This window comes from Coprinopsis cinerea (genome assembly GCF_000182895.1).
Source record: "Coprinopsis cinerea okayama7#130 chromosome 5 map unlocalized cont3.5, whole genome shotgun sequence".
Lineage (NCBI taxonomy): Eukaryota > Fungi > Basidiomycota > Agaricomycetes > Agaricales > Psathyrellaceae > Coprinopsis > Coprinopsis cinerea.
This window is the reverse complement of record NW_003307540.1, coordinates 1,803,036-1,828,350: the sequence shown is the minus strand read 5'-3', so window position 1 is coordinate 1,828,350 and position 25,315 is coordinate 1,803,036. Positions and strand designations below refer to the sequence as shown.

Sequence of the window (25,315 nt, the reverse complement as noted above, 5' to 3'; positions counted from 1 at the left end):
TTCAAATAATACACATAAATATAGAGCGTGCAAGAAGACATTGTCCGACTATCCCTATCCTACAGGTGAGAGTGAGAGAAAATAACAACAATGAGAGCACAGGTCAACAAGGCGATAATGATACAGGCGTGGTGTTACAGACAACATGTATAGATGTTACAAAAAGAACCCTGATCCGTTATGATCCACGGACGGAGGTTGTGGACATTCCTCGACGATGATTGGAGTTTGAGGAGTCGAACCCTGATAGAGGCTTGCCCAGTATCTGGAGCGCCTTCCGTCTACTGCTTTGGACTGTAGGAGTAGTAACTGTATTGGCTTCTGGTTGAACCGGAGGCTCGGGGAACTGAGCATATTGGCTTGGCGGTCCCATATAGCGTTTCGAATCTTCATATGAAGTACGCTCCGGGCTGATAATGGACCTGAGAGAGTTGGAGATAGAAGGTGACCTCGTCAGAAGTGGGAGAGGGGAAGCTGCACCCCGTGTGGAGGTGGGGTTTGTGCCGGAACGACTTCGGTTTTCAGAATGAGGTGTGCCGTTGTTGGAATTGGCAACAGAGCCTTCGTGTGTTGTGCGCAGCTGGGCGGCCGAGAAGGAGGGTCTTAGCCTTCGAGGGGTCAGGGTGCCGCTCGCTTCGTCGGTTGTGATATGGAAAGCTTCGGAACTAGGCGACAGGTTGGCTGACATCTGGCCTGAACCTGTTGTCGTAGAGCCACTGTTCGATCTATTGTCGGTCGAGGAACTCCCGCTCCTATTGCGTAGCATGTACTTCTCCATGGCGTCCGCGTCCCTTTCCCTCATTCGATTTGCGACGGGTGATAAGGCTGACGATGGGTGAGCACCGGGCGCGGACAGTAATGAGCCTTTGGAATTGGTCGAATTACTCAGCCCATTGCTTGCCGATGATGGTTGAGGTGTATGTCTCGGCTGCTGGCTATAGAGGAGGGAGCTTGAACCGCCCGTAGACGGCCGGGATGGGGATGAAGAAGAGAATGAAGCATGTGCTGCCAGGCCATCAATGTCGCCGCTATCAGACGTCGTTGCTGTGGTCCGACTTGTGCCCGAACCACTCCTAAGTCGAGGATAAAGGTCGTAGTCCTTTGCCGGAACTGGTGGGGGTATTGGGATGGGACTTGTTTTATTCATCTCTGTGCCTCGAGCAGCTGCCTGCGCGAAGATTTGTCGTCGATGGGCTTTGTTTATCTCAAACTGCATCCTCGCGGTCTCTTGGAGAGCTTCTTTGGTACTGAACCTGAAGTATTTTATCAGCTGTGGTCGGAACCATGAGCAAGGCCGGGACGAACGAGTATGCATAGTCCAATGCATCGAAGCCCTCGTTGTTCTTGGCCGTGTATTGGCAACCTCTTTCGATAAGATACTGAACTATCTGTACAAACGATAGTCAGATGTGAATACTTGTTCAAACCGAGATACTTACTGGAACGTGGCCCCACGCGCTCGCGCTAGGACAGATATCAGTTGAGGAAAGGAGCTGGAAGGGAAGGGATCGTACTAGTGCAATGGGGTGTTCCCGAGATTATCGGCCAGGTCAAAATCAGCACCGAGGTCACAGAGCATCTAATAGTGGTTTAGGCACCGGGCTCAGGTAGGGTCATGTGAACGTACCCTAACGAGTTCTTCATTTCCTCTTAGCGACGCAATGTGGAGTGCTGTCTTTCCATGGACGTTGGACCAATCCAGGGTCCATGGATAACGATCGAAATACATGCGGGCCATACGGAGAACAGCTCCTGTCGAATCTGGTGGAGGAGAAGCCGCAGAATATGGATTCGAGGTCGATGGTTTCTGATCGGCTAGTAGCATTAGGATAGTGTTGTTTTCATAATCCTGAGATAGGATCATTGTGAGGAGAGGTCCCTGGATAAAATGTATGGGGGCTTCATACCTTGCTCAGCTCCTGTTCGTCGTGGCCTGCACTGAGAAGGAATTCGAAGGTCTCTTCATGTCCCAAAACAGCCGCCCAAGCGAGAGAGGTGTATCTTCGAGGTGCGACATCTGGATTTCGCATATCCGTCCTCTGGATGAGCCTCTTGACCAAGAAGAGGTTGTTCTCTATATCAATGTGAACCTGTGGAGCCTGAGGGCGGCTATGGAGAAGACATACCCTTGACTGCCCTCCGTAGCCTGACTGTTGGGTCCTTTTCGGCCATTGGGAGAGGGCGAAAAGATACTACGTGGATGTGAAGAACAAAGCCAGGATCGACCCTTCAAAACGTCAACTCTGAGGACGACCGCGGCCGAGGATCACGTGTATTGAACCGGTGCAAGAAGTCTGAATTAATTGGTTCCGCGGGAGACACTTATCCTTGGTGCCTAACCACCGATCCTCCGTTTCCGTGCCTGATCTCGAACCACGAAACAACTGCCCCCCACAACAGACAACGATGCCCAAAGTCGTTTCAAGGTCAGCCGTGTCGTCGTCGACAGATGGTCCGTGCAAGGTTTAGTCCAACCTGTCCAGAATTCTCAACTTTCTGGATCCAGCACAGCCTACCGCCTCCTCCGCGACAAACCTCCGTGTCTACTGTTCGTTTGTTCCGATTTCGTCCTGAAACACCCCTGCTTATCCCGTCGTTCCTGGTAGATTGCATTTGCGGCGAATTCATCGTACGTCAGTGCTGCCCTGGATCGTCAGCGACACCCGAAACTCACGGCCGCACTAAAGCTTGTCATCGAGAAGAGTCTCGCTTCTTTACCCAGACGCAAAACCGACAATGCAATTATCATTCAGTCACAAGATAACGATGTAGGTAAAGCCAAAGTATTCAAGCTAAATGCGAATCCAAGCGACCCGATCCTACTCGAAAGGTGCGAAGCCCAGTTTGTTCGGCCGCGTCTTTCGTTTCATGTTGCATCTCGACAGAAACGGCAGTCACGAACGACAGTATCGGTTCATCTGCCCGCGATGCTCGCTTCCAATTGGATACCAGACGGCACCTCCACCAGTCAAATCTGTACCATACTTGTACATTCTTCCAGGCGCACTCTCACAAGCACAGGGCCAAGTCCCTCCGGACGCGTTCGACGGCGAAAATGAACTATGATTGCAATCTACTACACCGGCAAGTGATGATACCATTCAGACTACACCTAAAGGGAGAGAGACGCAATAGTCAGTAAAGAATCGAAGATGGGTTGCAAGGCGAAAAGCGGGATAGATGGTCAGATACCGTTGTAGAAAAGGATAACTCACGACGAGCCTCCGAAGAGACTGTTCGTACAGTGTGAATAGGTTGTGCATCATATAAACTAGAAGAGATAACGAAAGAAAAGCAGTGCTTACCTCGAGAACAAGGTATTGAGAGAGAGAGGTTAGTCCAAAATTTCCACGACGGATCTTTTGAAGGGCAGGACTGTTTGCGCGTGTTTAAAAGTGAAGCCATGAGCCTGGCGCGTACCCCCGTCCCAGGAGGTATGCTCGGCGCTCAGGTATATTCCTGCGATACAATGACTTGCGGATAGAGAACTCGATTGCTCAAACGGAAACGAATACAAGCGTTGCAACGAATCGCCAAATCAAGCAACCAAATTCAACTTCCGCTCGTCCCTGAAGCGGTGTGACGCCAAAGGCCCAACAACGTCTCCCTGTCCTCGCGTTTTCAACTTCGCGTTCTCCCTAGCGAGAACCAACCATGACCCTGCCATCTACAAGAGAACTAGAGCTCGAGGCTCTGGTTCGCCAAAGAGATGAACAAATCTCAGAGCTGAACGTGAGTGAACCCACTTAACTGCTACCATCACACTACTTAACCCTGACTCGGTTATTGTGTTCTGGCGCCTCTCTCCAACCAGGATGATATCACCAGGCTGCGACGATATATCTCAAGTCAAAACGCCCCTTCTTTCAGTGACCCTATCACGCTACCTCCTTCAATCCTCTCAATCTTAGGCCAGCAACTCAGAAGTTCCGCGAAGGATTCCGCACCAGGGTCATCCACTGTCATTAACGCCTTAATACAAAGGTCCCGTTTACTGCAAGAGGAGAACGATGAACTATATGAAATCTTAAAATTGAAAGAGACGGGGAAGCTGAAGGAGGAAGTGCGTGGGCTTCGCAAAGTGGTACAGCGGCTTGAAAGTGGACTTCGCGGTAAGTGACGCCGGCTATGGAGACCCTCCGAATTGCTCATACCCCTCCTTCTTCAACGTAGAATCGCACCAAGTTATTACAACGCTATCGTGAGTCGTTTGAATTGGACTTTAATGTCAAAATTCCGGGCGCTTATGATGCCTGCTCCAATTCAAGGACTGAACTTGACAAGACTCACGAGGCGCTCTTGGCTTCCTCCAAGCATGTCAGCCCTGTTCCTCCACCTTCGGATCTGCGGAACGCATCGAGGTCGCCTCGGAACACCTTCCGTGAATTAGCTCCAACCAACTCGTCGGTCATTGGCAATGGTCCTCAACGACTTCCCCCAACCGGGCCTCGTGCTTTTAAGAAGGCCCGTCTCTCAGACTCACATTCCCAAGCGTCCCCCCCTCCATCACGCCCCCCTCCTTCTACCTCTCATCGACAGCACGGTACCTCATCGAACCATCCAGACTCTACCAACCGGTCTGCTGACCGTGGGGGAAGCGAGCACCACCACTACTCTCGAGACCGTCCTCGACATTCGTCAGCTGCTTATTCTAGCGACAAGGACAGAGAGCGAGATAACGGTGCCGGGCTGCCCAGTAAGCCGCCTCCGCCATCACATCGTCCTTCATCAAACAAGATGGATGTCGACGACGATAAACGGGAGAGAAGGCCGCGACCTGCTTCTGGTCCTGCAGATAGAGAGCGCAATCGACAGCGTGGCGATACCTCTTCCAATGTCGGCGGTGACAATTCTGTTGTTCGCGACTCCTATGAGAAAGATAGGGCACCTCGCGACCGCGAGCGAGAGCACGGCGGGGGCGGTGGAGGCAAAGAACGTGGGCGGGACAGAGGCGGAAGTGGTCGTGACCGCGAGCGTAACGACACCAACGCGACAAATAGAGGTGGACAAGGTAACGGAGGAGGTGGGCGGCGCAACGGAGGACCCTTTCCAGGAAACAATTACGGAGGCGGACGCGGTAATAATGGACAAGGACACCATCGCAGGACCAACAACGACCATCGGACATCTGGCGCTGGCTTATCGTCAGCCCGTGATAGTAATGCCATAGATCGGACGTTGGCAGAGCGTATGGGACTTTAATTCGATTCCTTCTAACAGTGCTATCCCTTTCCTCTTTCCCCGTCCATCTTCCACCTTGTCCGCTCTTGCTCCTCCAGCGTGAACCTTTTTTGTATTCCAGTGGACTCTTCTGGTTTTCCTCTGATTTTCATCGTGTCAGTATCCTCTCGTCGCCGGTCGGCCGTGCCCGTTCATCTCTCAAGCCTATGAATCCGTTCCGCCTCGGCAACCACGCTGTACAATATCCTCCGGTATGATTATTCTCTCGCATATTCCCTATACTGTAGCTATAGCTGATATCTTGCTCTGTTCTTTTGCTCATCTCATGCATGCCTGTCTGTCTCTATTATCACGGTCAATGATTCCCTTGCAACAGTAGTCCTTCGCGTTTTGTATCTTTATCCTTCGCTTTCGTTGGTCATTTCTTCGCTCGGTGGTCTCTTGTTAACCCCCTTCTAATCTACGCACAAACCACTTTTCGAACTGTCGCTTCTGCAGGCTCAAGTCTACCTTCCACGTATTTGTACATCTTCATTTGGACGTGTTATGCATCATATTCTCTCCATGTTTTTTCAACAACTCCATTTACTGTACATTGCTCTGCGTCAAGACAACTCGGAATGTGCTGGCCTTTATATTCGATAATTCGGCCCCTGGTCTCTCCTACGTCGCCAAGGCCTTGTATCATCGTCCCGATTGTCCGCTGCCTGGCTGAGGGCTCGCTCCTCGACAGTGCAACGTCCATATCTGGTTAAACCGCTTCGCACCACCCGAGAGAATCTGTCCCGTCTCCAATGCTTGGTGTGCAAAGTTTTCCATTCTTCGTTATGACTGTAAGTATATGTCTCCACGACAGTTATCTTTCCTCTCAAATTCGAAGATCGCCACTGGGTTCGGGAGTTCGGAGTCGGCTCCCGCCTTCACTCGCCGACAATGAATCAAATTGAAAACAGGAATATTGCGGGCTAATAAAACAGCTGGCAACCGGAACAAGCGCGCGCACCCTGGTTGTCTTCATTCCCAGGGGGTTTAATTGGTTCTCTACTCTATCCGGAAATTCGAAGGCAAGGCCACGGATACACTTGTTCAAGGGTACGTGGCTCAGGCAATCGTTGTTTACGTGTCTCTTAGTTGTTCGTCTCGGCGACAGAGAGAACATGCAAGGGTCGGTTGGATGCATGCCTAAAGTTAAGCGCACGCTTGTCCTTTAATAAGCAGATTCGCCAAGCAATTGAAGGGGCGGGAACTCATTAATTCGCCGCGCCCGCCACTCCTTAAACTGAGATCAGAGAGGTCCGACAACTCAGATGCGCAAGTTATCGTAAACTCCTTACACGTTCCTTGAAACGTACTCCGGTGCGCAAACACTTTGGCTTGGTTATTTGGTCTTTGAATTGGTAGAACAGGCGCCCTGATAACCCAGGAATGCAATGGCATGCGCGGTTGTCATGTTGCAGGGAGGCAGGTGGGGTGGAATTAGCCTCGATCGATCGCGGAAGTGGGCGCGTTGATCCGTTGGACGAGTCTTGATCGTTGCATCCAAGATATTCGAGGTCCATTTCATAAAACGTGATATAAAGTATTCGCAATTAGTCGTATACGCTATTGTAGAGGTGTCGGGTACTATGTACACTATTTTATTTACAAGAGAGATTGCAGGTGGTGGGTGTACAAATGGATGATTGTAATGCGGCAAGAGTATGAATGGAAGAGTCCGTTCGTCAATGAAGGGTCGTCGGGTAATGCGGAACGAAGGGAGGAGGGAGGTATTACATCAAGTCAAAGACGCGGGTGCTGCACATAAAAGCAGGGAGCGTAAGGTAGAAGAATTGCGGTGGTGGCTGTATACTAAAACAATGCGGGAATGCGAAGGGTGTAAGGAGCGGGTTATTAGGCTGGTACAATAGGATAAAAGCGGGATCGAATGGCGAGTGTTGAAATGATGCACCATGTCAAGGGTGGAGTCTGGCCAAGTTTTTGGGACGGGCGTTCGCTCGCCTGTAAGCCGACCGGTGAAGGACCAAATCACTGGGACGATGTGGCCCCAGGTCGCAGGAAGCTACGCGAGCTTGACTTGTGAAGTGAGAAAAATTTGAGGCAAGTCATGCCGATATTCCTGCTCGACTTCTCCGTGGGGGAAGGTGAACTTGATGATTTGGAACTGGAGAGGCCAGTGAGGGAGATGAGGCTTGGGCGTTTCGACGGCTTTTTTTCTGCAGTGCGTTGGGAAGCCGGAGAGAGTTCTTGGAGATCTGGCAAATAAATGGGAGTGACATGAGCTGCCGAATCCTTTGCAGATGCCTTGAACAATGGAGACGAACGCGCAGAGTCGGGGAGGGGAGGCACTGGCGGGATACTTGGGCTTGCGGATGGTGACGGGGGAACAGCCAGGGAAATTGTCCGTCGCTGGGGGCGACTTGGAGAGTTCACCGGGGTACTCGCGTACGACGATTGGCTGCTTGTCGGTGCAGAATCAAATGGGGCAAATTTGGCTGGCTCGAGGTTGGAGCGCACACGACGTCGGAGGGACTTGGGTTCAGTCACGCGTAGGGAAGCTCGACGAGAGGTCTCAGCGTCTGCACGGAGGTGGTCGCAGGATTTTGATTGGACAAGGGTGCGGGGAGGAGCGAGGCCTGGTGGGACAAGCGGAGAACTGTTTCTGTGACGGAGACGGTCTCTGGCTCGCATGTGCGGCGAGGGAAGCGGGCTGTAGACAGGCTCAGGCGAGGGTTGCCTGGGTGGTGGGGACTCGGCTCTGTTGTAGAAGGACATGGTGCAGGAGGGAAAAAATTGAATGACTTTTTTCAACGCCAACAAGTCGTTATTACTTATATACGGTTACAGTTCAAAACGCGATCCCAGATCTCTAGTTACGTCCTCGGCTTCAATTGTCAACCCGCCTGCCTCGCTCCCGCCCGACCCTTCCTTTGTTTCCTCTCAACCCACTGTCGCTCCTTCAATCTCCCGCTGTCTATCTTCCTACCTCCTCATCTCCTTCGATTCTCACACAATTAATTCCCCTCCTCTCCACTGATCCTGCTGGAAAAGAGAAACCTGTAGCCAGTTCTACGAGTCGCCTCGTTAATCCAAGTTTGGCAAACGCCGACGATCGATCACCCCGATCCAGTGGCTGTTTCCGATTCATTCATCCTTTTTCGGAACATTCTGCCAGATCTCGTCCACAAACTCACACAACTTCGTACAAGTCGAAAAACAACAGTATATACATAGTGTGAGTCTGCCCAGGAGTCTATCTTTGTACTCTGGAGTAGCTTTATATTTCCTGACGACCGTGTAAGTTTCGTTGCAATCCGCTTCTATGTATCTAATAAATCGTTGTTGCGCACACAAGGACAAATCTGAACTGAGCTCAGCGAGGCGCCTGTAACCATACCATCATCAATCCTCTGTCCACCTGGTAAGTATCATGTCCTATCTACATACGACGCGGTGTGTCCTATCGTTGATTGTTGATGCATGAATCCCAAATCCAATTCCCTCAGGCTTCACCCACCTCGTTCGGTTTACAGTAATAATCCTCTACCGTGCGCGCTTTTCGCAGACCTAACTTGTCGGAGTTGCGATGTTTATTCGAGTAAACAATCGCGCACTTCAGTCTCGCTTAATTGGGTACGTGACGAATGCCGACAGGAAAGGATACGATGTCGCTGGGGGATCCGCCATCTTCATGAAGCTTCATGTATCATTGCCGTGGGACGGGGCGAAACTTGGACTTCTTGTAAAGAGTGCCTACATATATAGCCCTTATCGGGATAACAATGCATTGTCGTGAAGACCGGAGCACAGGCCCATGTTGACCAGGTCACATCTTAATCCATCTTCCTTTCGGTCGGACCAGACGCCAACTCTTGTAAGGACGTTGCACAATTTCTGGCCTGAATACTTACTCGTTTCCCAATCGACCCCGCTCTGCGATCCCCCTCTTGCTCTGCGTCATCGGCACATTTCCGCCCCAGGGTCGTCTTTAGAAAACGATGGCTTCAGCAATGACGATTCCACGCAAGCGTCGGCTCCATCTTCCGTCGACCCTGGCGCTCAGCGCACGCGAACACCGGTGTGTAATATTCTGAAATTCGGTTTGCACTCTACTGCTACTCCGCGGACCATTCGTGGGTTGGAATCGCGTTTTGTGTACTGTGTGCCAGGTTAATAGATTCACCAGTTCTATACCTCTCCAACGTAGCATCCATCGACCCAATCGAGTCTGTGGCCGTCTCCTCCAAGTACTTGCCGTTAGGCCACACCTGAACATCCTGACATCTCCAATCCAGAGCTCCTTCCAGTCTTGTGATTCCAAATCGGCACAATTTCTCGGGGAGAATGTAAGACCAGAGGCAGTGCAACTTGAAGCACACTTGTCAACTGGCCGAGGCTTCTTTCAGGTACCGACATCCACCAAAAATGGCCAAGCTGACGCTAATTCAGGCTAATTCCAAATGAGCGCTGCAGCTGGCACACGACTCAAATATTGTTCTCGGTTTCAGTCTCTTCACCCTGATTAATTGGTGTGTTAGGGGCAATCAATCCTTGTACCCACCGACGTCATACATCGCTCTCCTCGCGAGGCGAGTAGGGCTGGAAGGAATGCTCAAGTCTTAAGAGCTGTAGGAAAGCAATCACTTCGAATGTGCAGAGCGCCCAGTTGAATCCGGTAAGATCACCATGTCAGGCGAAGGGAATTGACTCGATTATGAGGGTATCCCGTCAATCATTCGTGACAGCGGCGTGTTGCGCCCGTGGAGTTATACATGGACCTGCGCGGTGAGAGTTAATCAGCGGACGACGCAACTACATACAGTATACAGTCGTGTTCGCCTTTAAGCCTGCGCTCCATTCCCAGTGGCACGGAGTTGTATACTTGAGACATACATGCTCCGACGTCAAAGCTCGTAGAGCCTTTTTCTGACATTTAGCGCCCACTGTTCAGCGTACATGATTCTGGAAAACCCAGAATATGGAATTGAATTTTGACACCCGACTTAACTCGGTACAGCCTCGTGGCCTATACATAGACACTCTCATCTCCCCTGACTCGAACGGCTGAAAACCCTAAACATTCGGGCCTCTCGTGTATATTACATTCCATGCTTTTCATCCCAGGCGTTATTTGGATCTGACCGAGTCCATTGATCCTGCTTACCACCAAAGGAGACCCTATATTACAAACGTGCAGAATTCAACAACTAATATATATGGATGATAGATGGAAGAGGTAAAAACGAGGCATGGGCGATGCAACTATTCGGTCGCGCCCCTTCTCCTACCTCCCGCCTCTCCTTGCACTTTCCTATTCTAGTGGCATATCAATCGAATGAAAGAAGGGCATGAAGCATGACAAGGCAAGAAGCAAGATGAATTCATCACGAGCAATTGGCTTTGAACTTATAGATTGAAAGGAAAGGTGAGAGGTTTCGTTCATAGAAGTCAAATTGGAAAGGAGGCTATCTAGTACTTGGGACATGGGTCCATTCCAGAAGCCGTAAGTTGTTGTGGCCCCTTCAAGATATTCATAACGCGCAGCAACGCCAGATATACGCCAGAGCCGCGTACCAAGTACTTTACTCTGTTCTACCATTGACTAACCAACGACAGACCAAGGTTCGAAAGGGCAACTAAAACATTGAGAGTGCGTCGGTGCGCAGAGCGGGAAAGAACTTCCACTAGTGTTACCTGTTGAATAGAGTTAACCTCAAAGTTGATACATGGCCCCGAAGAGCTAGAGACTACACAACCACGGTAACCATCGACTCCCGCAAAACTCCTATGACTACAGGCGTTATGAACCCGGAAGCACCAAAGCAAAAGCCTATCGAACCGGTCCTCCCAGGTAACGGATTCGGCATCCCACACTAGGATATTCATTCCTGTATAGAAGACGAAATTCGAATACACCCTCTGGGCCCCTTCGACGGGGAGTCAAAGTGCGCAGCGAAATTGAATGGCAATGAAAAGACGCGTCAAACGAAAGTATGCTAGGCCAAATCAGACTCACCTCGAAGGAGTAGACTTCAGAGCCAGAAGCCCACTGGCAGTACTCCACTGACCCTAGAGTTAACCTTCCAAGCTCTGATTGCCTCCCTGTTTATGATGGCCATTAAACGGGAGTTCTCTTTTCATATTCCAGAAGGCGCAGAGAAGGGGCCCCAGATGAAACCGTTTCGCGCGGAGCCGAGTGAATTCTCCTCAGGCAATCATGAAAGCTTGAGGCATATGGGATAGGAATGAGGGGCATTTGAAGAGCGTCGGCAGCGGAATGAAGTGGTATTCATGGAATTTGTCTTGAGCCTTTTGCGATCATCGAGAAAGACACAGCGAGGGAAATGTCGACCCAGGGCGAGATAGTTATTGGGGGAATATTTCTCCAAAGGGCTGTTCTAACTTTCTCGATGTGCCGCAAGAAGGTTGCTCATGACGGTAGCCGCCAGCCAGTGGCCGGTCCTGTTTCAGAATGGCTTTCCTCGAGGGACAGTCAGGTGTGAGATAACGAGATCGCCCAAAACTTGGCATTAGGTACGCCGGTGTTTGCAAGGAATTTCAATTACCGACCTATCGTATGTGACTCGCCGAGCCTCTCTGCCTTCTCTTTCACCTGCTAATTTTGTCATCGCCCGGGTCTTCTGCTTTTAGTGACGGGACTCAGAGAACGAGAAATGTCCAGCATGGGGCTATTCGACGCGTGCTGACTGACGCACCTATGGGCTGGTCGGATTTCTAATGGGACTGTCTGGATGATGTCGTTCAGAAGACGGTGGCTGCTATGTGGCAGAGACGACAGCAGAGCGACAAGCTACATCCCGCATAACCCCAAACATGGGGACGGCTCTATGGTTATTTCTCTCCTTTGCGCTGGTCGCGACAAGTTCGTTCGCAGATCACCCTCCCTCTGGCAAGAAACACCGCCGCCGCGCTGAGATACCCTTCCGTATCGAACCTCCTTTTCATCCTTTGTCGTCGTCTCCAGCTCCAAGCATCATATCGACTTCTGGCTTAGATTCACCGACGTCGACGTCCTTATCACCAGTTACGTTTACTGCAGCTCATCAGCGTAGCACCGCGCCTGGACGTCCCGATCTGCCAGTAGTCATTCAGGGAGATTCATTGAAGATTCTTCCTCATCCTGGCAGCGGCACTCAAAGATCTGACAGCATCACTGGATCTGGTGCTCAGGCAACGGATACTCCGAGCAACCCACTGCCTCTATTCATGGGTTACTACCCAGATTGGGCAGCGGACACCTTCCCCCCTGAATCACTGGACTACGGGAGATACGACTGGATCGATTTTGCGTTTGCCGTACCCACTGCCGAATTTGGCTTAGAATGGGATAGCGACGATGCACCGAACGTCCTGACGAGATTGGTAACTAGTGCGCATCTCTCACGGTGCAAGGTGAAACTCAGTATCGGTGGATGGACAGGTAGCAAGTAGGTTTAATGAGCTGTTCCTTGTCAACTCCGTATGATGAGGATTCGCACTAACCTTACACTCCTCCAGGTACTTCTCGACCGCCGTATCCACCTCGCAAAGTCGTCAGCTGTTCGCCAGCAACATCCTGTCTGTATATTCTCGGTATAATCTTGACGGAATCGACTTAGACTGGGAATATCCCGGGCACGAAGGCAACAGAGGCAACATCTACGATCACAGTGATACCCTAAACTTCCTGGACTTCCTGATACTTCTACGAGACACCCTCCCCCCCTCGGCCCGCATCACTGTCGCCGCCCAAACCTTTCCTTTCACAGATCAAAACGGAGAACCACTCTCTGATTCTTCACCGTTCGCTTCTGTACTGGATTGGGTGCTGATCATGAATTACGATACCTGGGGCTGTAAGTGTGCTTAGATATCCGCGATTCGCTTGATGATGATGATCGCCTATCTTTCTGTAGCATCCACTTCTCCTGGCCCAAATGCCCCCCTGTACGATGCTTGCGGCAATTCAACCCAGCCGGAAGCCAGCGCTCTTTCTAGTTACAGGTCTTGGACCAAGTCGGGATTTCCCGCTTCCAAACTCGTCCTGGGGGTACCAGCTTACGGGTACGTGCAAAGGTCGGTTGCTCAGCGGCTGAGGAATCGCTGGTACGGCGAGGATGATGGTGGCCGTCCCCGACTTGCATATGGAGGTTATAGACACAGTCCGGACCACTTTGGCCACGGTCACTGGGGGCTCCAGGATTCGGACGATGGTTGGGATGAACATTGGGGAGGTGCCGATGGCCACACTGGTTGGAGTGGTCATTCACGAAATGGAAATGATGGCAAAGGAGACTGGCCTGATGGGGACGACAACGATGACCAAGGTTCTGTTTCGCCCCCTGGTTCACCATCGCCTGGACGTCCAATCGAAGTTGTTGATGACGAGGAACAGATACAATTTCGCGACTTGGTGAAACAAGGGGCGCTCGTTTTAGCGCCATCATCCTCAAACGAGACTTACCCCAGGTTTTTAGCTAGCGGTGGATTTGAACGGCGATGGGACTTCTGCTCGGAGACACCTTTTCTTCGGTCCGCTTCTGCAGGACAGATAATTACTTACGACGACCCGGAATCACTGGCTCTTAAATCCAGATTCGCAAAGGAAGCTGGAATGCTTGGAGTGAATATGTTTGATATTCACGGCGATACCGACGACTATCATCTCGCCGATTCCATACGAAAAGCGCTAGGATTATCGTAATGTCTGTATGTAGTGGTAGATGCGCGATCTTGATAATAATGTGTTACAGGTCGAATTCGTCATCATCGTCATCTTTCTTCTGCGAGGAAACCCGGAATACAGGATCGAGACGATTTGGGTTGGCACCTTGTAAAACACCTGTGAAAGGAAAACATCAGAATGTGAACAGGAGGTGCACCAGATTTCATTGACCAGATGTCTTTAAACGGAGTTCAAGGGTTGCAGTGTCGAAGCTGTCGTTGTTACCGAGCTCCTCGAAACCAATTAACCTGGATGCGGCCCAGAAGTGTCGGAGACGTCCTAGTTCTTTACAACGTTAAAGACTTACCTGTCCTTTGTGACCCCGTCTACGAAGCAGATCACACACGGAAGGACCTTGATCGCCAGCTTTTCCACCAGCCATGGGATGTTCTCGACAAACACTCGGAAGAAGAGGGTGTTGAAATATTTGGGCGCTATTTTCTGGACCAATTTCAATGCCAATAATTTAGGGACGGAGTGGGATAACCAACAGCTAGGTGCTTGTCCATGATCTCACATCTTTTGAAGTTCGAGTGGTAGAAATGCACTACACACCGCTTCTCCCGGCTGTGAAGTATGAGCATACTGAACTCGAGAGACGACAACGAACTCACGATGTAATACGGATAACCTCTTTCTCATCCGTGACTTCCGTGTACTGACCGTGATTGCTTTCTTGCAGCTGCCGTACGCGATCCATCCTGGAGCAATATCAGCTCCGGGTCAGCGAGAATATAAGGAATGGAGAAGCACCTCACTCTCTCTTCAAGAGGCTCATTGCGTGTTCTCGTACTGAAGCGCTCGAGTCATTTTCGATCTCTTCCTCGAGTTCAGCAAAGATGGCTTCATCGTCATCTTCCTCGTCACTGTCGTGTCGTCCCCTGCCCCCTGGATTGTTGGGTTGAACGAGACGAGATGCTAGAGTAGCGGCCTTTGAGCTAAACGAGAGTTTAATCGATATCGTATTTATGAGTTGACAGGGAACTTGCCTGGACATTGCTGGCTAGGGAAGGGGAAGAAACCAAAGTACGCCTGTCGCGGGATCAGCGACTAAATGATCCTGGGAGAGTGAGATAACAAGCAATGCCGAGGCCCGACGCTCGCGTTCTCACTTGATACCTTTTTGCTCCCCAACTGTCATCTTCTTGGATATCGCACCACATTTGACGATGAAACTAGTCAACCGGTGGTTTGACAAAAACGGGGCGGTCAGCAACGCCTGCCTGCACAACTCGGCTTTGGTCCTGATTGGGGTCTTTCTAGGGACATGTTACCCTGCGGCCTGAGGACAACGAAGATATGTGGCATCTCTACAACCTTATATCCGAAGGAGATGCTGTTAGAGCAACGGCGCTCAGGTACGTGCTCCCTTGTCAGAGACATCACCAGATTCATGACGACTGTCCTACAGACGAGTTCAGAATGTTTCCTCCACTGGGTCGACCGAGTCGCACCGTGTTCGAACAACCCTGACAATCCAGGTCTCTCGGGTAGAGTTCTCACCTGCATCGAGCGGACAAGATGGCTCAGAGAATAGTGCTGGGGGCAGCGTTCCTAACGCCTCTCTGCACATATCCGGCCCGGTAATTTCGGAAAACCAGTATGTTCGAATGGGAGCATTCCACACTCTCGACATCGAACCCAACCGGGACGTCCGCATTGAAAAGTCTGAAGGATGGGACAGCGTTGCAAGAGCCCGGGTAGAAGAGGCAATTGTACCTGGACGCGGAGCCGAGGTCGCAGCCGTTGTATGTGGGGAAGGAACAGCGGCATTCTGCCTTCTGTCCCAACATATGACCGTGGTCACGCACCGAATAGCCGTCTCGATTCCAAGGAAGGCTGCTACTTCCGGAACCTCACAGCACGAGAAAGGTCTTGGAAAATTCTACAGCACACTCTATGACTCGTTTATCCGCCATGTTCCCTACGCCAACCCCGACCTTAAAGCCATCATCATTGCTAGCCCGGGATGGGTACGGGACGCAGTCGCCGACCATTTGAACGCAGAAGCCTCGAAGCGCGGTGACAAACCACTTCAGAGGGCATTGAAAGAGAAGCTTGTCAAAGTACATGTGACCAGTCCCCATGTGCACAGCTTAGTGGAGGTCTTGAAGAATCCTACGGTTTGTTTATTCTTCGTGTCGCCAACCAGTTGCTGAAAGAGAGCAGGTTGCAGCCCAACTAAAGGAGGCAAAATTCTCTAGGGAGGGCATTACTCTTGACAAGTACGTCGTTTCACCTTCAGTGTGTGACGCGCTGACTCCCTGATAGGTTCCACAAGATGCTGGGAACTGACGAAATGAGGGCTTGGTATGGTCCTGACCATGTTTGCCTTGCAGCGGACAGAGGGGCGATAGGGACGCTTCTCATTTCTGACAATCTCTTCCGGTGGGTTCTGCTTCATCCACCAGACAAACTATCCTCTGACTCCAAAAACAGATCAAGTGATCCAGCTACCCGGAAGAAATATGTTGAGGTTGTTGAGGCAGTCCAAGCGAAGGGAGGAGAAGTAGTGATCTTCTCGAGTATGCACGAATCAGGGCAGCGTACGTTTTTATTTTTGTTTTTCAATCGCAAAAATGCATATCGGTTGACATTCGACGACACAGAATTAAACCAACTCACGGGTATCGCGGCTATCCTGACGTTCCCGTTGGATATCGAAGTAGTGGAAGCGGAGGAACGTGAAGAGGCGGAGGCACGGAAGAAACGTGAGCTTGAACAAGACGGCGGCGACGCGTGATCGATGAGGCCTCGATCACCGGGCCCAAATCGGACTTAGGTTCGATCCACGGAAGTGCGCGACGTGACAATCGAGACAAGGTGTTTCAAATAAAGTGGAATACTGCAACATGCGCCATGTTCTCTTCACCATTCCCCGACTTTCGACCCCCGCTCTTATAGGCATCTATCACCGATTATCTACCATGCCCAAGCACGAGCGAACAGATTCGTCCTGCAAATCTACTAGTACGAGTAGTAAAAAGCTCAAAGTTGTATCGGCACCACCTGCTTTTTCTCCAATTAAGGTCGCATCGAAACAGAATGCAGACACTGCTGATCTCAATCCTCCTTTCCAGCAGCTATTACTCGCCATGAGAAATACTGTTAGCACCCCATTAAAGAGTGACTGTGTCGTTTTCTGGATGCGAATGACAGACCTCCGTGGTAGGACTCCGAGACTAGGTCACTCTTCCGAGACGCTGACATCTATCAGTCAAGGACAACAGAGCACTCGCTCGAGCGTCACAGCAAGCCGCCAGTGACGGGGTTCCATTGGTAGCCTTGTTCGTGGTTAGCCCTCAAGACTTCGTGGCGCACGACAGAAGTTCCCGAAAAATCGATTTCACACTTCGTAACCTGGTGTCCATAAAGGTGCGATTACCGATGACTACCGCGATGATAAATAAAAATAAAAAGCGACTCTCCACTTTTCAGTGTCGACTGGCAGAGCTTCACATTCCTCTCCACGTTGCCACTTTGCCAAGGAGGAAAACCGTCGTCTCTGAGGTCATCATCTTCCTCGATTCCATCGGCTGCAATCACGTTTTCGCCAACATTGAATATGAAGTGGACGAACTCAGGCGGGACATCGAATTATGCAGTAAAGCTCGGGAGATTTCCAAGCAGGTCAGCCTGTACCACAACAAGTCAGTAGTCGAACCGGGGATCATTCAGTCAAAAGGCGGAAAGGGATATGCTGTAAGTTGTGTTTTCACCTCAACAGAGTGGAACCAACCCCCTTCCACAGGTATACTCGCCCTATGCCAGGCAGTGGGTGTCGATTGTCAACAGCCACCTTTCTGATTACCTGGAAGAAGCTCAAGATCCTGCTCCGAACGGCGCGGCAGTCCGGAGTTGTCCAAAAATTGGCCCTTTGTTCCTGTCTGAGATCCCTTCATATGTGGAAGGGTTTGTGTTGGACCCTGAAGATTCCATGATCATGAGAGAACTTTGGCCAGAGGGAGAGGATGCGGCTTCACAGGTACCGGAGATCAACTCAGCGTCCATGTCATTAACCTCGATGTCAGCCTCACTGTTGTCTTATAGATCTTGCAACGATTCCTACAGACGAAAGCGCGCGCATCTCAACTGGAGGCCCGAGGTCCTCTCAACGAAGGAGTAACTTACGACGTCAAACACAATCGGATCTCCAAGTACCACACCGACCGGGACCGTGCAGACAAAGATACGACCAGTCGCTTGAGGTTGGACGCGCCCATCTCGCAATGTATATGATGTTAACTTTCTACCAGTCCTTACCTCTCTTCTGGAGTGATCTCCATTCGAGAGGTGCTACGTGCTATTTTGAAGGTCACTGGAGCTCAACAATTGAATACTGATTCGAAGACGGGAGCGGGAAGGTTCATCTCCGAGCTAGCGTGGCGAGATTTCTATACAGATGTTCTGGCATCTTACCCTCGTATCTCGATGGGCCGCCCTTTCCTCGAAAAGTACTCGGGAATCATCTGGGAGAACCATCAAGCCCCTGCCAACTCCAAGGACCCAGCTGGTACCGAGATGGATGCTGAAGCACTCTTCAGGTGGAAGCGAGGAACGACTGGAGTTCCAATAGTCGACGCGGCCATGCGCTGTCTGAACAAAATGGGCTGGGTGCATAATCGGATGAGGATGATTGTCGCCATGTACCTCACGAAACATCTCATGATTGACTGGCGTGTCGGAGAACGGGTACGTCTTTAGCGGAGACAATGTACAAGACACTTATTCTCCCTGTAGTACTTCATGCAGACGCTGGTCGATGGGGACCTGGCGTCCAACAACGGAGGCTGGCAATGGAGCGCGAGCACCGGAGTAGACCCATGCCCGTATTTCCGGATCTTCAACCCGCATACTCAGAGCTTGAAGGTGCAAGTGAGGCTCATCCCTGACCACCCGACTAATGTAATGCTATTTCATAGGCTGATCCTACAGGCGATTTTATTCGTCACTGGGTGCCAGAGTTGCGCAACTTGAGAGGGCTAGGTAGGTCGGGAACCTTTTCAGTTGTCTAATCTCTTAAATGCGGTTTAGACCTTCACAATCCCACCTCATCCATCGCAAATAATCTTGGATATCCTCTACCAATCATTGAACACAAAGAAGGTCGCGAAAGAGCATTGCGAAGGTTCAAACAACCGGGCGAGAAGTAGATCTCGGGTAGAATGTTTGGCACATGTACGTAACTGATTTGGCAAAGAAAAGTTTTTATTTGTCGAGGCTTGGTGCGGCCGTTGCTATGGAGTCAATAGGCGTCGTCAAGAACGTGAGAGTTTGTCGGTGCTTGGTGTTCCGACACCTGCCATTAATGGCAAGGTCGAGCGGGTTTGGGCTGGACATTGCCAAAAATTGAGGAGTCAATAAGGAAGCATTGTTTAGGAGTCCATAAATACGGCGGGAGACCCAGAGCTGATTCCCCAGCACCTGCCTTCCTTCGAGGAGTTGCTCACCATATCGACTTCACACCACCTTCATCAACCCACTTTCTTCTTTCTTCTTCGCCCGAATCAAGCACTTTGACTAGTCGCTCGGATTCCCGTTCCCATTTACACCTTTTCCCTTCCACCTGTTGCTACCAACCACGGATATCATCACCATGTCCTTCTCGACTTCGTCGTCCTCTTACGGACTTTTCCCCTCTTCTACCTGCTCTCCAGGTGGCTTCAGTCTCTTCGGTTCCACTTCCAATCCTCGTGACACCCACCTCATGTGTAACGAGTTTGGCAATGTGATGCGCCCATCCAGGTCCTTCAACACTGCCAACACCCGTACATTGAGCAGCAAAGGCTCCATGTCCTCCGTTTCTTCTTCCAGGACATCCTCTTCGACCACTTCCACCAAGTCCTCCATCAAGAAGTGGTTCGGTTTCAACTAGGCTGCTTCTACAGGATTTGCGAATCTGATCGGCATCTCCCTTGTTCCCCCACCTCTTCATCGAGGTCTTGGATGATCGAGGGAGAGGTCGTTTGGGGGCCTCACCTGGTGCTGTGGCAGTCTCCACGGTAGCTTGCCGTTGGCATTGATTTTCGCCGACTCGGCCTTCGTAGCGTAGTCGTCTCGGACGGCTAGGTGTCGAACGCCGGCCAAGCTGTTAGGACCCATAGCCCAGGCACAGGATTCACCCAGCCCACTGAGGGACTTATCTTCGTGGTGCTGGGGAATCATGTTCGCCATGGCTAATGATGGCTGGCCCGCGAAAAGCTTCACTAAGGAAGAGTCGTGCTCTGAAGAGCGAGCTCGACTGAAAAAGCAACCACCGCCTCAGCTATTATTCGTGGTTGACGGATGGTCGGTAGCACTAGCGAGAATTAGATAGGAAGGACAACCCAGAGAATTACATCGAACCTGTCTGTACGGTCTTTGTGACTTGACCGACTGTTCATTATTTATTTAAATACTTAACATAGGTCTCATTGCATGCCATTCACAATGGTGATAAGAATGTATGCGCAACACAAAACCAATACCCGTTTGTCTTTTCATGATTATATACAGATGCAAAGCCGGGATTGTTGAAATCCAAATACCACTACAGCACACACGCAAAGTTCCTGCCTCCCAAATTTGAAGCACTCCGCGGGCCCACATAGTAGCATCTACTGAGTGCTGGCCTAAAATTGGCGCACGAGGCGCCGCCAGCAGATCGCGCCACAACTACCGCAAGGTCAAAACCAAACGATCAGACGAAGCCATCTCGTTATAAGTTAACCAAATCTGCGAACGCTGTTGAAGCGGAAGGAAGGGCCGTTTAAGCGTAGATCTGACGAGCCCACTTGGCAGCCTCGACGAGGTTGACGAGAGAAGCTGGATCGGAAATTCAGTCAAGGTTCGGCAAACATGGTAGAATGTTGTGGAGACTAACCCTCAGTTTCCTTCCAGCCACGAGTCTTCAAGCCACAGTCAGGGTTGACAAAGAGAAGAGTGTCGGGGAGGATCCCGAGCATGGCCTTGAGACGGTCCTTGATCTCTTGGTCGCCAGGGACACGAGGAGAGTGGATGTCGTAAACACCAGGGCCGATCTGGTTGGAATATCCATACTGCTTGAAGGTGTTGAGAAGCTTCATGTCGCTCTTGGAGGCCTCGATGGAGATGACGTCAGCGTCAAGGCGTTGGATGGAGGGGAAGATGTCGTCGAAGTCGGAGTAGCAGAAGTGAGAGTGGGTCTGGAGCTTGTCGGTGACGCCGGCGGTGGCGAGCTTGAATGAATCGACAGCCCACTTCAAGTAGGCGTCCCAGTCCCCGCGACGGAGAGGTAACTGCGCCATGTTGTCAGGAATTGAAGTCATAACACAAGGTCAAAAACGTACTCCTTCACGGATGGCCGGTTCGTCGACTTGAATGGCGCTGATGCCAGCATTCTCGAGGTCGATAACCTCGTCGCGAAGGGCAAGAGCGAGTTGCTTGGATTGCAGTTCACGAGAGACATCGGCACGAGGGAAGGACCAGTTGAGGATGGTGACGGGTCCGGTCAACATACCCTTCATGGGGAGCTTGGTAAGGCTCTGAGCATAGCTGCTCCACTTGACGGTCATGGGGCCGGGGCGGGAGACGTCAGAGACAATGATGGGAGGTCGGACATAGCTGTTGAAAGACGATATATATAAAATATCGACGACGGGGTTGGTAAGCAACATACCGAGAACCGTAGCTCTGGACCCAAGCATTCTGGGTGAAGACGAAGCCGTTGAGCTGTTCACCGAAGTATTGGACCATGTCGTTACGCTCGGGTTCGCCATGGACGAGCAAATCAAGGCCAATGCGCTCTTGGAAGCGGACAACGTTCTCGATCTCCTTCTTGATGAACTCCTCATACTCCGCTTCAGTGATCTCCTTCTTGCCGAGCTTAGCACGGGCTTGACGGATCTCCTTGGTTTGCTAGAGAAAAGTGTGTCAGATGGACTTCCACCGCTTAGGAAGAACTGGCACGTACAGGGAAGGAACCAATGGTAGTGGTGGGGAACTTGGGGAGGTTGAGGTGCTTAGCCTGGATCTCCTTGCGAACGGAGAAGGGACTCTTGCGGTCGAGCATGTCGGGAGTGATGGCAGCGACGCGCTTGCGAACGGTGTCATCAGAGTTCTGCTCGAAGGCACGTCGCTTGGCGATGGAGACCTTGTTGGCTTCCAAAGCGGCAGCAACGGCAGCGTCTTGCGAGCCAGAAAGGACAGCAGCGATGGTAGACACTTCACTGGCCTTCTCGAGGGCGAAGGAGAACCAATCCTTCTGCTCATCAGTCAACTTGGTCTCGGAGGCGAGGGTGACGGGAGTGTGGAGGAGGGAGGATGAGGTGGCGACGATGACTCTGTCAGCACCGACGGCGTCGATGGCCTGTTGACCGAGCTTGACGGCGACGGCGAAATCGGTCTTCCAGATGTTACGTCCAGAGACAAGACCCAAGGAGAGGATGATCGGGGTGGGCTTGATGGCAGCGAGGACCTCGCCCAATTGTTCAGGGGCACGGTCAAGATCAATATGAAGACCGGCAACCGGCAGCTTGGCGATGTAGTTCAAGTTACTGTCGAGGCGAGAGAAGTAGGTGGTAAGCATGATCTTGGGAGCAACGGGGGCGAGCTCAGTGTAGGCGGTCGTGAACTCCTTCTCCAGGCCGGCAGCGGTGTCGAGAACGAGGATGGGTTCGTCAACCTGAACCCACTCGGCACCAGCAGCCTTCAAGTCAGCAAGGAGGGCCTTATAGAGAGGAAGGAGCTTGGGGAGGAGGCTGATAGGTTGGAATCCGGGCTTGGCCTCCTTTCCGGGCTTCCCGAGGACGAGGAAGGAGACTGGGCCAAGAACAACGGGGCGAGTGGTGATGCCATGGGACTGAGCCTCCTTGAATTCCTCAACAGCCTTGTTGAAGTTGAGCTTGAAGTCGGTCTCATCGGAGAACTCAGGGACGACGAAATGGTAGTTGGAGTCGAACCTGTGCCAACCAATGTGAGACGATGCGGATCAAGTACGATCGGGCGGATAAACATACCACTTCTTCATCTCGGAGGCGGGGACGTCAACGCCATCGCTCTGGCGACCACGGCCCATCGCGAAGTAGACATCGAGAGGGGAGAGACCGAGGCCCTGATAGCGCTTGGGGATGACGTTGAAGGCAGCAGAGTGGTCGAGGACGTGGTCGTATAGCGAGAACTCGCCGCTGAGACGGGACGCGGTTAGACGGAGATAACACGACAGCGATCACCACGAGACACACACCTAGGAACGAGATCAACACCACGCTCCTTAACGCTGGCCCAGCTAGCCTTTTTGACATCGGCGGCAGCCTTGGTGAGCTCATCGGCAGTGATCTTGCCAGCCCAATAAGCCTCAACGGCCTTTTTGATCTCACGGTTGGCACCTGGAGATGGAGATTAGATATCGAGCTCATCGATGGGCACGATGGACTCACCGATACGAGGGAAACCGAGAACACTGGAGGCAACCATTTTTGAAAAAAGTGGGGGGAATGTGGATGACTGGAAAGAAGATGCGTTGCCTTTTAAAATGGAGAGAATGGCGACTTTAAGACGCTAGTTCACGTGCCACTTTCTGATAATCGATTCATCGATGATTCGATCGTCCCGCCTCAAACTCATCACTCACTCAATATCGGCCGAGGCCTTTATCATACGCTCTTCCATTACATTTCAACCAATCAGATCCCCGACATGACATTGGTTCCGCAAAGTCGTACAACCTCGCTACTTTAACCAAACAACCCATGCAGCCACTGGATCGATAATTAATTTACTGCACCGAGGAGAAGTAAACCTTCCTTACTCACCCTCGACTATTCTGGGTTCGAGGACTCGGGCTGCCCCACTCTGAAGCGCTGCAATGTGCGGAAGAGGTTGCTTTTCTTCAAACTGCGCTTTGCTTTCTCTCCACCGGGTGATCCAAAAGGCTGTATTTCTTCCTGAACGATTGGGTTGGCCGGGTTGTCCAGCCTTAAGTCGGGAACTTCTCCAGGAATTTCGACGACGTCGTTGGCTGGCTTTATGGCCGACGCAGGAGTTTTCGGTCCTTTGCTGCGATCAGAACAGCTGGATCCCGATGATTCAGAAGGCGGAGCCAGCGACGGGTCAAGCGCGCCCGACGGTGGGGGATCGGACGAGACCTGGGGGCGCAACTGACGCGAACGCTTGCTCCGGACTGGGGAGCCACTGTCTGCATTGCCGACATTTGCCACCGAAGGGTCGTCGAGGGGTTTGTTTTCAGGCGAGGCCTGGCGGGAATCTCGACTGTTTGCTTTCGCGGGAGGTATAGTCTCTACGAGTGTCGGACCCTCGGATTGGATGGAGGCAATAGGTAAACTTTCTTGCTGGAGGGGGGTAGTTTGGTTCTGGAACACTTTGCCCAGTTCGACCATACGCTGTCGGAGTTGTGGAAGCGGGATACGCTCGCGCCAGTCGAGCACGAATATGGACTTGAGGATGCTGTTCAATTCCGTGGAAATGGGGAGTACGGTGAGGAGGAAGTCGTTATCCTTGTAAAAGGCTCTGAAGCAGTCGTCGTTAACCGTTGCATACCGCCAAGGGTTGCGGCCAGTCGCCATATTGGTTAGGATCACCCCGAGGGACCATATGTCGTTATGAGGTGTAGAATAAGCATGGCGACCATTCTCCCTACTTGTGCCTATGCATTCTAAAATTAACAGCGTAAGGTCGAGCGAAGTAAGACCCAAAGCCGACATACTACTCACCTGGGCTCATGTAATAGGAGCTTCCGCAACCAAACTCGTTGGAGAAGGTTTTATTCGTTGAAAGGCCAAAGTCGGCCAAGCGGATACGGCTACCATTCTGTGAGCAGAGGATGTTTTCGGGTTTGATGTCCCGGTGGTAGATTCCCAAGTTATGACAGTGTTGGACTCCATCCAATATTTGGAGGTAAGTCGATTTGATCCTTTTGGGCTTGTCTTCGTACCAATGCTTCTCTGTGATTGCGGCAAAAAGATCCCCTCCAGCACAGAAGTCCATGACGGCGTATACGAATTCCAGATCGCGGAAGAAGCCATGGATGGAGACGATATTGTCGTGACCGGTGACCCTCCTGTGGATTTGGAACTCTCGTTTCTGGACCCGGTCTTTGTCAGATCCAAGAGGGTACTGTAGGAGAATCTTGATAGCCCGCATGGTCGGAGCACCCGTCGAGGTTAGTTCGCTTCTGTCGATAGCACGATACACTTTGCCATAAGCTCCAGAGCCTAGCTTCTCTTCCAAGTAGAAGCGACCGTCTGCGAAATATTTCCCAGCGAATTCGGGAAGGGAGTCTGTTGCGACAGGTCGAGGCATAAAGAGAGGCACAGAGAGTGAGGTAATACGGGGGGAAACACTGCCAGAGCCGAAAGGTGACACAATTCAACCATTGGAATAGATAAACTGTATCATATACATGAGACAGTAGTCCAGACTGAAGCAATGGAAAGG

The 25,315-nt window shown here is 51.4% G+C and overlaps 13 protein-coding genes across 13 annotated transcripts; 7 read left to right on the top strand and 6 right to left on the bottom strand.

Moving 5' to 3' along the window:
- Nucleotides 1-178: 178 nt before the first annotated feature.
- On the bottom strand, nucleotides 179-2,172 carry CC1G_00409 (hypothetical protein; the record flags this gene model as incomplete). The annotated part of the gene is made up of 5 exons (XM_001837221.2): nucleotides 179-1,247; nucleotides 1,306-1,388; nucleotides 1,628-1,879; nucleotides 1,908-2,074; nucleotides 2,127-2,172. The coding sequence occupies 5 exons, from the start codon at nucleotides 2,170-2,172 to the stop codon at nucleotides 179-181; spliced, it is 1,617 nt and encodes a 538-aa protein (XP_001837273.2).
- Nucleotides 2,173-2,406: 234 nt separating this feature from the next.
- On the top strand, nucleotides 2,407-3,066 carry CC1G_14652 (hypothetical protein; the record flags this gene model as incomplete). Its single annotated transcript, XM_002911177.1, has 4 exons — nucleotides 2,407-2,452; nucleotides 2,512-2,552; nucleotides 2,607-2,830; nucleotides 2,886-3,066. 4 exons carry the CDS (start codon nucleotides 2,407-2,409, stop codon nucleotides 3,064-3,066), a joined length of 492 nt encoding a protein of 163 aa, XP_002911223.1.
- A 588-nt stretch (nucleotides 3,067-3,654) lies between these two features.
- On the top strand, nucleotides 3,655-5,202 carry CC1G_00408 (hypothetical protein; the record flags this gene model as incomplete). The annotated part of the gene is made up of 4 exons (XM_001837220.1): nucleotides 3,655-3,732; nucleotides 3,815-4,112; nucleotides 4,174-4,201; nucleotides 4,269-5,202. 4 exons carry the CDS (start codon nucleotides 3,655-3,657, stop codon nucleotides 5,200-5,202), a joined length of 1,338 nt encoding a protein of 445 aa, XP_001837272.1.
- Nucleotides 5,203-6,788: 1,586 nt separating this feature from the next.
- CC1G_00407 (hypothetical protein) lies at nucleotides 6,789-7,953 on the bottom strand (the record flags this gene model as incomplete). Its single annotated transcript, XM_001837219.2, has 1 exon — nucleotides 6,789-7,953. The coding sequence occupies one exon, from the start codon at nucleotides 7,951-7,953 to the stop codon at nucleotides 7,207-7,209; it is 747 nt and encodes a 248-aa protein (XP_001837271.1). The 3' UTR covers nucleotides 6,789-7,206.
- Nucleotides 7,954-9,176: 1,223 nt separating this feature from the next.
- On the top strand, nucleotides 9,177-10,166 carry CC1G_14651 (hypothetical protein; the record flags this gene model as incomplete). The annotated part of the gene is made up of 5 exons (XM_002911176.1): nucleotides 9,177-9,256; nucleotides 9,486-9,524; nucleotides 9,717-9,771; nucleotides 9,872-9,963; nucleotides 10,130-10,166. 5 exons carry the CDS (start codon nucleotides 9,177-9,179, stop codon nucleotides 10,164-10,166), a joined length of 303 nt encoding a protein of 100 aa, XP_002911222.1.
- Nucleotides 10,167-10,661: 495 nt separating this feature from the next.
- Nucleotides 10,662-11,421, top strand: CC1G_14650 (hypothetical protein; the record flags this gene model as incomplete). The annotated part of the gene is made up of 4 exons (XM_002911175.1): nucleotides 10,662-10,681; nucleotides 10,810-10,828; nucleotides 11,075-11,123; nucleotides 11,327-11,421. The coding sequence occupies 4 exons, from the start codon at nucleotides 10,662-10,664 to the stop codon at nucleotides 11,419-11,421; spliced, it is 183 nt and encodes a 60-aa protein (XP_002911221.1).
- Nucleotides 11,422-12,012: 591 nt separating this feature from the next.
- CC1G_00406 (chitinase) lies at nucleotides 12,013-13,882 on the top strand (the record flags this gene model as incomplete). Its single annotated transcript, XM_001837218.2, has 3 exons — nucleotides 12,013-12,626; nucleotides 12,697-13,034; nucleotides 13,095-13,882. 3 exons carry the CDS (start codon nucleotides 12,013-12,015, stop codon nucleotides 13,880-13,882), a joined length of 1,740 nt encoding a protein of 579 aa, XP_001837270.2.
- Nucleotides 13,883-13,925: 43 nt separating this feature from the next.
- Nucleotides 13,926-14,900, bottom strand: CC1G_00405 (GTPase inhibitor; the record flags this gene model as incomplete). The annotated part of the gene is made up of 6 exons (XM_001837217.1): nucleotides 13,926-14,020; nucleotides 14,075-14,151; nucleotides 14,211-14,344; nucleotides 14,395-14,470; nucleotides 14,518-14,604; nucleotides 14,662-14,900. The coding sequence occupies 6 exons, from the start codon at nucleotides 14,898-14,900 to the stop codon at nucleotides 13,926-13,928; spliced, it is 708 nt and encodes a 235-aa protein (XP_001837269.1).
- A 139-nt stretch (nucleotides 14,901-15,039) lies between these two features.
- CC1G_00404 (pelota) lies at nucleotides 15,040-16,646 on the top strand (the record flags this gene model as incomplete). The annotated part of the gene is made up of 7 exons (XM_001837216.2): nucleotides 15,040-15,111; nucleotides 15,167-15,261; nucleotides 15,315-16,026; nucleotides 16,073-16,128; nucleotides 16,175-16,291; nucleotides 16,343-16,449; nucleotides 16,513-16,646. The coding sequence occupies exons 1-7, from the start codon at nucleotides 15,073-15,075 to the stop codon at nucleotides 16,644-16,646; spliced, it is 1,260 nt and encodes a 419-aa protein (XP_001837268.2). The 5' UTR covers nucleotides 15,040-15,072.
- Nucleotides 16,647-16,830: 184 nt separating this feature from the next.
- CC1G_14649 (photolyase) lies at nucleotides 16,831-19,778 on the top strand (the record flags this gene model as incomplete). Its single annotated transcript, XM_002911174.1, has 9 exons — nucleotides 16,831-17,071; nucleotides 17,121-17,278; nucleotides 17,342-17,605; nucleotides 17,655-17,888; nucleotides 17,954-18,111; nucleotides 18,160-18,595; nucleotides 18,644-18,772; nucleotides 18,826-18,889; nucleotides 19,561-19,778. The coding sequence occupies 9 exons, from the start codon at nucleotides 16,831-16,833 to the stop codon at nucleotides 19,776-19,778; spliced, it is 1,902 nt and encodes a 633-aa protein (XP_002911220.1).
- A 56-nt stretch (nucleotides 19,779-19,834) lies between these two features.
- CC1G_14648 (hypothetical protein) lies at nucleotides 19,835-20,077 on the bottom strand (the record flags this gene model as incomplete). The annotated part of the gene is made up of 1 exon (XM_002911173.1): nucleotides 19,835-20,077. The coding sequence occupies one exon, from the start codon at nucleotides 20,075-20,077 to the stop codon at nucleotides 19,835-19,837; it is 243 nt and encodes an 80-aa protein (XP_002911219.1).
- Nucleotides 20,078-20,309: 232 nt separating this feature from the next.
- CC1G_00401 (5-methyltetrahydropteroyltriglutamate-homocysteine S-methyltransferase) lies at nucleotides 20,310-23,355 on the bottom strand. Its single transcript, XM_001837213.2, has 8 exons — nucleotides 23,299-23,355; nucleotides 23,106-23,247; nucleotides 22,879-23,046; nucleotides 21,834-22,821; nucleotides 21,540-21,778; nucleotides 21,211-21,484; nucleotides 20,766-21,159; nucleotides 20,310-20,707 (listed from the first exon to the last, which is right to left on the bottom strand). Exons 1-8 carry the CDS (start codon nucleotides 23,333-23,335, stop codon nucleotides 20,652-20,654), a joined length of 2,298 nt encoding a protein of 765 aa, XP_001837265.1. The 5' UTR covers nucleotides 23,336-23,355; the 3' UTR covers nucleotides 20,310-20,651.
- A 146-nt stretch (nucleotides 23,356-23,501) lies between these two features.
- On the bottom strand, nucleotides 23,502-25,021 carry CC1G_00400 (other/RAN protein kinase; the record flags this gene model as incomplete). Its single annotated transcript, XM_001837212.2, has 4 exons — nucleotides 23,502-23,619; nucleotides 23,674-24,325; nucleotides 24,419-24,533; nucleotides 24,592-25,021. 3 exons carry the CDS (start codon nucleotides 25,019-25,021, stop codon nucleotides 23,680-23,682), a joined length of 1,191 nt encoding a protein of 396 aa, XP_001837264.2. The 3' UTR covers nucleotides 23,502-23,619; nucleotides 23,674-23,679.
- Between the last annotated feature and the right edge of the window lie 294 nt (nucleotides 25,022-25,315).

Coding starts and splice junctions, on each gene's coding strand:
- CC1G_00401 (XM_001837213.2), bottom strand. CDS start 23,335: ATGGTTGCCTCCAGTGTTCTCGGTTTCCCTCGTATCG. Junction 22,822..22,878: donor GCCTCCGAGATGAAGAAGTG/GTATGTTTATCC, acceptor TGGTTGGCACAG/GTTCGACTCCAACTACCATT. Junction 21,160..21,210: donor AACCGGCCATCCGTGAAGGA/GTACGTTTTTGA, acceptor AACATGGCGCAG/TTACCTCTCCGTCGCGGGGA.